General features: G+C 38.6%; 1 protein-coding gene across 1 annotated transcript; it reads right to left on the bottom strand.

Annotated features, from left to right (window-relative positions):
• Positions 1 to 979: 979 nt before the first annotated feature.
• LOC115711062 (uncharacterized) lies at positions 980 to 4748 on the bottom strand. Its single transcript, XM_061106234.1, has 2 exons — positions 4221 to 4748; positions 980 to 4156 (listed from the first exon to the last, which is right to left on the bottom strand). The coding sequence occupies exons 1-2, from the start codon at positions 4746 to 4748 to the stop codon at positions 980 to 982; spliced, it is 3705 nt and encodes a 1234-aa protein (XP_060962217.1).
• Positions 4749 to 10926: the final 6178 nt, after the last annotated feature.

The following is a 10926-nucleotide window of genomic DNA, read 5'->3' as shown; positions in this document are numbered from 1 at the left end:
GTTGTGAGGTGGCCCCAACGCTTTGGAATAAGTTATGGAATTCTAAGATTCAAGATTGGTGGTGTATCTTATCAAATGCACTTCTTGTGAGGAAAATCGTTGTCAAAAGACTTGGGTTTGAGGACTTAATTTGTCCTATGTGTGGTAGTCAAGGTAAGTATGGAACATCTTTTTTTGTATTGTAACTTTGCTGGCCTCCTACATTTGGAGATCTTCTCCTTGGGGACTTATCCTAGTTCAGGAAAGTGGGGCAAGTATTAGGAATGGCTGAAATTCCCGTGGAGTCTTTACAAGCGAGGCATCAATGTAAGGGAGGTTTTTATTTTTGCATCCATTATGGTGTATTTTATTTGGAAGGCAAGGAATGAAAAGGTACGTGATAACCATAATATTGATTTTACTTCTCATTGATATATCATGTTTACTTTTGTAGAATATGAGTCTATTATTCTACCTCGACAAATCCATCCTCAACCTGATGGATGGAATCCCCCTCCTAATAGACTGTCGAAAAGTTAATTGTGATGTGGCGGTGGGTCTACCTTCAATGACGATTGCAACTGCTATGAATGATCAATCTAAAATTTTTTGGGTGGCTACTAAAAAATTGAGTTTTAAGGACCCCCTCGTTGGAGGTTGTAGCCTACGAATCTGCTATGTTGAACGCAATAATTAATGATAATTGTTTCATTATTCTTGGGAACGATTTTAAAGTGGTGATCAATGCTCTAAAAAGTATCAATATTATATGGGAGATTAATCATTATGTTAATAATTGTAAGAACATTTCTAAGGGGCTAATCGGGTGTAATTTTTTTTACTGTTGGGTGGAATTTTTTTTAAAAATACTGTGTTTTTTTTTCAAAAATACTGTATAAGTTTTATATTGTGTATTGTGTACTGTTTCACTGTTGTTTCACGACTGTTTTTTAGTTGTTTTACTATTGTTTTTTTTTTTTTGAATAGAAGGTGAACTTCATTAACTTATAATAGCCAAATCGGCCATTATAGAAGAATGTACAGCACTAGGGATATTGATGACATTAAAGATGCAATCAGACCAATAACAAGAACCGCGAGCAAGACAATGAGCGGTTTTGTTAGCAGATCGCGACACAAAAGTAACAGACACATCACACAAACAATTTAACAAACGTTTACAATCGGAAATTAACAAACAAAAAACAGAAGGCATAAAAACTAAGCTAGAAAGTGCTTGGACTGACACAAGGGAATCGGTTTCAACAACCACATTAGACCAGTCTTTGTCCTTGATCCAGCTCAACGCTTCCTTGATCCCAAAAGCTTCAATAGTGGTCGATTGAACATTCCCTAACCTTAGAGTAGTAGTAGCTTCGATCAAGTGACCATTGCTATTTCGAGCTACAATTCCAACTCCATACGATCCAATACTTTGAAAAATTGCACCATCCACATTCACCTTGATTTTATTTGCTTCAGGTTTAGACCAATGCTCCTCCTTGTGATGTTGATTTTCGGGCACCAACAAGGGTTCAAACCGATTAGACTGAGCATAACTCCATTGGTCAAGGACTGAACGCGCATGAGAAACAACTTCAACAGCAGTACGGCTCTTGTTCTTCCAAAGTAACTCGTTTCTAGCTTTCCAAATGGACCAAGCGACCATTGAACCTTCCTCAATCATTCCTGCCCGTCCTCTATGCAGCAGGGATTCGAACCAAAGTGAAAAGTCGAATCCGACAGCAGTAGCAGCAGTGCTCACAGCAGCCCGATTCCAGCAACTTTGAGCAAATTGGCACTCGAGTAGAACATGGCTGATGGACTCAACACTCGTGTGACAGAAAATGCAAGAAGCAGGGACATCCACATGCTTCTTTTGGAGCTGCATTCGAGTAGGTAAGCATTGAGTGAGAGCCTTCCACATAAAGTGCAGAACTTTAGGTGGAATCTTAATTTTCCAAAGCTTTTTCCACACTAAGTCCTCCATTTCATGACCCCAATTTCCTTTATTAAGTTGAATAACTTTGTATGCGCTCTTCACTGTGTAAAATCCTGAGTGCTCATGTTTCCAATAATAATTATCACTCCTTCCAACATTAATAGGAGTATTCATAATAACAGAAGCATCTCTATGATTAAACAGATCACTCACCAACTCAACATCCCAACACTGACCATTTGGACTCATTAATTGCCGCACCTTGCTTTGATCAAGAGCTGGGTGAGAAGATGTAACAAAAGGGTTAATGTCATCACCTAACCATGGAAGATTCAGCACCTCAATATCTCCCACTCCCACTCTGATTTTTGCACCATCAAGTATTAAACTCTGAGACTCATGTATGCTACGCCATATGTAACTCGGGTTGGCACCAAGAGAAGCATTTAACATTGAGTCATGAGGATAGTAACGAGCCTTATACACTCGATTGACCAGAGTATCAGCCCCCTGTAACAGCCGCCATGCTTGTTTTCCAAGAAGTGACAGATTGTAATCCCGAAGGTTGCGAAAACCAAGGCCTCCAATGCTCTTGTGACGACTCAAACGGCTCCACTTCATCCAAGTTATACCACGCGACTGTTGGGAAGAATTACCCCACCAAAACTTGGACATTAACTTCTCAAGCAAGGTACATGTTTCAACTGGTAAGAGGAACACCGACATAGCATAAGACGGAATTGCTTGTGCTACCGTTTTGATTAGGATTTCACGCCCAGCTTTAGACAAGAATCTACCTTCCCAACTCAGGATTCGTTTTTCCATTTTTTCTTGAAGGAAATTCTGAATAGCTTTCTTGCTTCTTCCCAGTATACAAGGCAAACCCAAGTAAAAACTATCATTGCTAGCAGGCACCATTCCCAGTCTAGTACAAAGTCTATCTCGAAGATCGGAAGGAGTGTTGGCACTAAAGAAGATGGATGATTTTGCACGATTAACTTGTTGTCCCGAAGCTACCTCAAACATGTCTAATATACGAAGTACATTATCAGCCTCATTCTCAGTTGCTCGACAATAGACGTAACTATCGTCAGCAAAAAGCATATGAGATATTGTTGGCGCACCATTAGCAACCTTACAACCCCGAATATGACCACTCCTTTCGGCCCTTCTTAGCAATGATGAAAAGCCCTCCGCACAAATAAGGAACAAATAGGGAGATAGAGAATCCCCTTGTCGAATGCCCCTACTTGGAACGATAGGACCAATTTCATGACCCCCATGTACTATCTTGTATTCCACCGTAGAGATCGTGTGAAAAATCAACTCAATGAAACGGTTATGAAACCCCATTTTACTCATCATAGCCATTAAGAAGCCCCACTCAATACGATCGTAAGCTTTACTTAGATCGAGTTTCAAAGCCATATAGCCAGTTTGCCCCTTACGCTTTCTTTTGAAGTAGTGCATTACTTCATAGGAAACCATAATGTTGTCAGAGATTAACCGGCCAGGAATGAACGCTGATTGATTCTCAGAGATTATATGTGGAAGCACAATTTTCAACCTTTTAGCCAAGACTTTTGATATGATTTTATACAAAACATTACATAAGGAAATTGGCCTTAAGTCACCCATATTACTAACATTCTTCTTTTTAGGAATAAGAATAATATTAGTATTATTGACATTGTCGGGTAACACACCTGATTCAAAGAAGTTTCTCACTTGCGTCACAACATCATGGCCAACCACGTCCCAACATTTTTGGTAGAAGCCCGGAGTCATGCCATCCGGACCTGGTGCCTTATCTGGGTGCATTTGAAACAACGCCCTTCTTACTTCATCCTCATGAACCGGCCGTATCAAATCTTCATTATGAGTACTCGAAATGGACGGAGTAATACCAGCCACCACAGCATCAGTAAGAGCATTAGTTGAGGTAAATAACTCAGAAAAATACATGTGAATAACATCATGCAAACCTGAACTCCAATCAACCCAAGTACCCGAACTGTTTTGTAGTCTTGTAATAGCATTGTTCTTCTTACGAGATGTAGCTTTGGCATGAAAAAACTTGCTATTGGAATCCCCTTCACGAAGCCAAAGCTGCTTCGACCTTTGTTTCCAAAACACCTCCTGCTGTGTAAGAATTTCTGTCAAACTTTTTTCTGCATTTTTCAGTTCTGCAGCCGAATCCTCATCTCTCAACCTCTTCAATCGTTTGATATTATTCTTGCATTTTTTTTATTCGATCTTTGAAGTTGCCAGTATATTCATTACCCCAACTTGAGAGAACCTCCCCACATCGCTTAATCTTCACAGTTATTGAATCGCCATTACTGGTTTCCCAGGAATCCCGAACCACCTGCAGGCACATGGGTTCACGCAGCCAAGCGTTTTCGAACTTAAAATGGCGAGGAGCAGCCGTTAAGACATTGTTCACCAGCTCAAGTAACAACAGACAATGATCTGAGCTTGAGATTTCCAAGTTCACGAGTTGAGCTGAATGAAAAAGCTCAATCCAATGAGGAGTAGCCATAGCACGATCCAACCTAATTTCCACCCAGCTTCCTGTTCCACGCCCACGTTCCCAAGTAAAGTGATATCCAATAAGCTCTAAGTCAATCAGGTTGCAATCAGAGAGAGCTTGTTGGAAACCTTCGACTAACCCATTAGGATATCGATTATCCCCTCTCTTGTCCGAGTGAGAAGCAATGTTATTCATATCACCAATTACGCACCAAGGTAACGGAGATTCATCAGCAATCGTACGAAGCAAATCCCAAGTTCTGAATTTATAAGCTCGGTTAGGTTCACCGTACATACCAGTTAATCGCCAAGGACCTCTCTCAACATTATTAATTTTCACATCAATATGGTAATTGGAAAAACCCAGTACTTCCAAATCATTTTGATTTCTCCACAGGAAACTAATCCCACCACTATGACCCCTTGCATCACGGTAAAGACACCATCAAAGCCAAGCATCACACGAATTCTCTCAAGTGTTTCCTTCATACTTAACGTTTCACAAAGGAATATGAAATCGGGTCTCTTTTGACTTACAAGGTCTTTTAGGAATTGAACGGCCCGTAGGTTCCCAAGCCCACGGCAATTCCAGCTTAACACACTCATGGCGAATGGTGGGCCTGGAACCCAGAACCCATCCCTAATAAGTTTTTTGGACCCGCTGGCCCAATATTACAATTCAAATCATCACCCATCACCACATCTTGTCCCACCAGCCCCATAGCATTCTTTGTTAAGTGAACTGGCCCACCAGTGTTAGCATTAATTAGAGGCAACTCATTGTTGATATCCTTTCCAGTACGTCTACGTTTAGAATCCACCACATTGAGTTGAGTTTGACTTTCCTCCTCAATTACTTCCACAATCAGCTCTTTGCCAACTACTGCAGCACAATCAGTGTTGATTCTCTGTTCATCAACGGCACAATCCTGAAAGATAGGATTATTAACTACAGACTTTCCATATCTGGTCACACATTGACTCTCCCCCTGATTTCGTGCATAGTGCAAACTTTCCTTAATGGTAGTTTGCATCTGGTTCGTCACTGGCACATCGGAAAACATAGCATCATTCGTATTACCATCACGAAGCCATTGGGATCCAATCTGGTAGTTCTTCCTTCTCGGCTGTGCACGAAGAAACGAGCCATAAGGCTTGACGACTTGATCAGGTGGCATAGAGAACAGCTTCGGACAGAGTCTTTCGGCATGGCCAATGATTCTGCAAATAAAGCAGAACGTTGGCACATATTCATATTTAAAGTTAGCCCAGAACCACTCACTTCCCGTTTTACGTAACTTCATCCGACGCTTCAACGGTAAAGTGATGTCGATAGTAAGACTGACACGTAAATACTCCCTCCATATTCCTTGAAAGTTCTTTGGATCCATCTCCACGAACGTGCCTATGTAGTTCGCAAGGTCTCGTAGGACCTGGTCTGACTTAAACCCCGCTTGGAGGTCAAGAACTTGGACCCAAAGGTCTAAATGCTTCACAGCCACGGTTCTGGGATTATCCCCATCTTTCAACCGAGTAAAAACAAATTGTATTCTATTAAAAGTCCAAGGACTTCCTTCAATAACACGAGTTATATCGAGTTCATGATAGAATTGAAAAAGAAAACGATTTGCCTCTAGCTCTTTGACATACATACCTTTACCCGGCTGCCACAAAGACGCCATCATATGGCGCATGACATCTGTAAAGTCCTTTTTTGGCAAGTTAGTTGACAAAATAATTTTTTCTTTTATGGTAAGATTCTTGTGCATTCATAACCGATTTCTTACCTTGTTTATTCGGGTTGTAGTTACACTTTTCCTTGTTAGAAAAGTTGCACTTTTCAGCTGAACTTTCCTTTGTTTGGAAACTTCTTAAAAGAGAAGCAATTCTCTTTTGAAAAGTTGTCTTTTTTAGGGAAACTTTGATTATTGCCTTTTCCTTATTGATTTCGATTGTATCTTGATACAATCAGAATATCTAATCTGTTTTTGGCAGGAATCAAGCATTGATAGAGGATCAGACCCGATTATAGCAAGTTTCCGTTTCGGTCTCGATTCGCTTCGTCAGCATCCGAATCTGATGCTGCAGATCGTGTTTTCTTAGGAAAGTTTTTGTACAGCTGTAGATTCGATCTTGTGACTGTCTCTAAGGTTTCTATGTTCTATAAATAGAGCCTAGAGAGCAGTCATTCGAATCAACTCTTCCATTAATCATTTTTTGCATTTATCTTTTTGAGAGAAGAGTGTTTCTTTGTTTTGTGAGAGCCTAGTTGTTCATCTAGGTTCTAGTTGCTCTATTTCTGTTCTTACTCTGTCCTAGAGGTTGTGAAGAACTACTTGACTGAACAAGAGATTGGTCTTCAAGAGAAGACTTGGTAAAGCCTTACTTCGGGAGGAAGTAAGCATTTGGTCTTCGGGAGAAGACTTGTTGAAGCCTTACTTCGGGAGGAAGTAAGCACTCACACTTCAAAGACGAAGGCAGTTCGGGCTTGAAGGTGTTTCAAGAAGTCAGATTCATAAAGTGGATTACAAAGGATTGCGGTAATACTTTAGAGGGAGTCTAAACTTGTTTAAGTCAATTGTCTTTGTAATTTTGATACTTTATTAATTGATTTCATTCTCTGGGCGTGACCCCGTGGACTAGGAGTGTTCGTGAGAACACTGATACCACTTATAAATCTCTTGTGTCAAGTTATTTATTTTTTCTACAAATTTTTTATATTCTGCCTGTTCTGTTTTGCTGTAGCAAGATTACTTTCTGCTGCTGCAAACACTTACAGTTTTTATATTTTCTTATATACAACTGACATTTGCAAAAACACAGTTTTTCAATTGGTATCAGAGCTGGACACTAAACTCTTAGTGTGGTCTTATAACGTTTTTGTGTTAAAATGTCATTTTTTTCAGAAGGAAGTTCTATTTCTAGACCACCGTTGCTTAATGACTCTAACTATCCTTATTGGAAAGTTAGAATGAGAGCATTCATCAAATCTCAAGATGAGAAAGCTTGGAGAATGGTTCTATCAGGTTGGTCTTTTCCAGTTGACACAGATTCTTCAGGTAATACTACTATAAAATTTGAACTGGAATGGTCTATTAAAGATGATAAACTTTCTGCCTACAATAGCAAAGCCTTGCATGCTATCTTTAACGGTGTAGGTGAGGGTTACATTAAACTTATATCATCTTGTGTTTCTGCTAAGGAAGCTTGGGAGATCCTTCAAACTCAGTTTGGGGGAACTTCTGATGTGAAAAGATCTAGATTTATCATGCTTCAAACTAAATTTGATGAGCTTAGAATGTCTGATAATGAAACCTTAACTGAATTCTATGAAAAATTATCTGACATTGCTAATGAATATTTTGCTCTTGGTGAAAAGCTTGATGACTCTGTTCTTGTGAGAAAAATTGTTAGAGTACTTCTAGAAAGGTTTGATACTAAACTTTTGGCAATGGAGGAAGCTAAAGATTTCAGCACGATGAAGGTGGAAGTATTGATGGGTTCCCTACGTACTTTTGAATTAAATTAACAGATTAAACAAAAGGACAGACCCAAATCCATTGCTGATAAAGGTAAAAGTATTGCTTTGAAAGTTGCTGACAATGAAAATTCTGATAGTGAATGTGATGATGAGATTGCTTTATTAACGAAGAATTTTCAGAAATATATGAAAATGATGGGAAATAAAAAGAATATTTCGAAAGGTTCAAAATATAATACTTTTATTAAATCATCTGTCTCTAACAAAAAGGGAATTCAGTGCAGGGAATGTGAAGGTTTTGGGCATATTCAACCTGAGTGTGCAAACACCTTGAAAAAGAATAAGAAAAGTTTCAATGTCACTTGGAGTGATGATGAAACCGAAAGTGATGAAGATAATTCTAAAAATGTTGCCCTAACTTCTGTTATGACTAATATGTTGTGTGATTCACGGGTGAAAGCTAAATTGGTATGTCTGAATAATACCACCTAACAAGAGGAATTAGATTCAGATGAGTCTGAAATCTGTGAAGAGTCTCTTGCTGAATCATACAAAGTCATGTATGAAAAATGGATTCAGGTTGCTTCTGAAAATAGAGAATTGAATAAATTGAATAAAAAATTGTCTCATCAAATTGAAATGTGTGAATTGAAAATAACAGAGTATGAGACAAATGTTTGTGATAAAGATGAAAAAATCACTCTCTTAAAAAAGGAACTTGAGAATTTTAAGAAAAATGTTCAAATGCTTAACCCTCGATCTTCTATTTTTGAAAAAGCTCAGAATGCAGGTCAAAGAGGTTTCGTTGGCCTTGGTTCAAATGGAATGGAAAGTTCTGGAGTCACGAAGTTTGTAAAATCTAGTGTTCCAACGAACTACTCTGAGGCTACAAAGTCTGCTGTAATAGTTTCACAGCCTGTTGCAGCAAGAGCTGTTTCTGATGCTGCAAAAACTCCAGGATTTTCGAAAAGAGTAAGATCACAGGTAAAAAGATTTGTTCCCACTTGTCATTTTTGTGGTAGAAAAGGACATATCAGACCTAAATGTTTCACGTTGAAAAATCTGTTTAAAACAAATTATTTTGATAATTTGGAAAAATCTCAAAAGAAACATAAAGGTTTGAAACAAATATGGGTGAAAAAGAATTGTCTAGCTGGTTTTTCTGATAAAACTGCTGCTTCTTAAATGTGGTATTTTGACAGTGGTTGTTCTAGACATATGACAGGTGACACGGACTTTTTGACTAACATTCGGCCTATGCAATGTGGAGAAGTCACTTTTGGTAATGGCTTATGTGGAAAAGTTGTTGGTATGGGAACTCTAAATTTTGAAGGGTTACCTAGACTGAAAAATGTGATGTTAGTTGAAGGACTGAGGGCTAATTTACTTAGCATTAGTCAAATTTGTGACCAACGGTTTACTGTTTCATTTGATAGTGATCATTGCTATGTTCTTAATAATGATAATGAATGTATCTTGCAAGGATTTCAATCCAATGATAACTGTTACACTCTAACCCCTGTGTTTACTTGTCATTCAGCTATCAACAACACCACAGATTTGTGGCATGCCAAGGTTGGGCATATTAATTATAAAAACCTGAAAAAATTGTCAAATGCAGGTATTGTTCGAGGACTTCCCAAGCTTGGTAAGGAAAGTGTTGGTAAGTGTGAACCGTGTCAACTTGGTAAGCAATTAAAAATCACTCACAAGCCTGTGTCTGATATCAATACCTCAAAAGTATTGGAATTGCTTCACATGGATCTTATGGGTCCAATCCAAGTTGAAAGTCTGAATGGTAAACGATATATCTTTGTTTGTGTTGATGATTTCTCTCGTTTTACTTGGGTAGATTTCTTAAGAGAAAAGTCTGACACTTTTGATGCCTTTAAAACTCTTTGTTTGAGATTAAGAGTTGAGAAAGGTTGTAATATTGGGAAAATTGTTCGAATTCGAAGTGATCATGGTAAGGAATTTGAAAATTCTGTGTGTGATGATTTTTGCAAGTCTACAGGTATAACTCATGAATTTTCAGCTCCCAAAACTCCTCAACAAAATGCAATTGTTGAGAGGAAGAATCGAACATTGCAGGAAATGGCAAGAGTGATGTTAAATAGCAAGAAGTTGACAAAGCGCTTATGGGCTGAAGCTATTAACACAACTTGCTATATAATAAACAGAGTGTTTATTCGTCCAGGTACCTCAAAAACATCTTATGAAATCTAGAAAGGTAAGCGCCCCAATGTAAGTCATTTTCATGTTTTTGGATGTGTGTGTTATGTTTATAGAGATCGTGAGCATATTGGTAAATTTGATGCTAAAAGTGATGTTGGTGTGTTTATTGGATATTCCTTAAACAGTAGAGCTTATCATGTTTATAACATGAGAACTCAAACTGTTTTGGAATCAGCTAATGTGGTTGTTGATGATTTTAAAGATGTTTCAGAATTTTCCACAGAAGCCAAGATAGATAGTCTCATGGATGCTCCTCCAGAAGCAGCAAAAGCAGATCCTGATGCAGCAGAACCCATTTCTGATACTGCAAATGACGAATCTGCTGCTGCAATTGAGACTGGAGAACCAGAACCGTCTATCTTGACTCATCCAAACATCATCACTGACTCTATTCAGAAAGAACCAAGCACTAGAGTCAAATTGAATCATCCAAAAGATCTCATTCTTGGAAATCCTGAAGAAAGCATGGTAACTCGCAGAAGGTATGTTAATCTGATCAGCTTTCTTTGTTTTGTTTCTCAATATGAACCAAAAAATGTGAAGGAAGCCATGACCTTTGAGGAATGGCTCAATGCAATGCAAGAGGAACTCAACCAATTTGTTCGCAACAAGGTATGGATTTTGGTCCGAAGACCAAAAGGTATAAATATAATTGGAACAAAGTGGTTATTTAAAAATAAAAGTGATGAGTTCGGTACAATTGTGAGAAACAAGGCTCGTTTGGTGGCACAAGGGTACACACAGGTAGAAGGTATTG

The sequence above is a fragment of the Cannabis sativa genome, chromosome X, assembly GCF_029168945.1.
Source record: "Cannabis sativa cultivar Pink pepper isolate KNU-18-1 chromosome X, ASM2916894v1, whole genome shotgun sequence".
In the NCBI taxonomy this organism is placed as follows: Eukaryota; Viridiplantae; Streptophyta; class Magnoliopsida; order Rosales; family Cannabaceae; genus Cannabis; species Cannabis sativa.
The sequence above is the reverse complement of the archived record's forward strand: the minus strand, read 5'-3'. Positions and strand labels throughout refer to the sequence as shown.

Coding starts and splice junctions, on each gene's coding strand:
- LOC115711062 (XM_061106234.1), bottom strand. CDS start 4,748: ATGTACGGTGAACCTAACCGAGCTTATAAATTCAGAACTTGGGATTTG. Junction 4,157..4,220: donor AGATTAAGCGATGTGGGGAG/GTTCTCTCAAGT, acceptor AAAAAATGCAAG/AATAATATCAAACGATTGAA.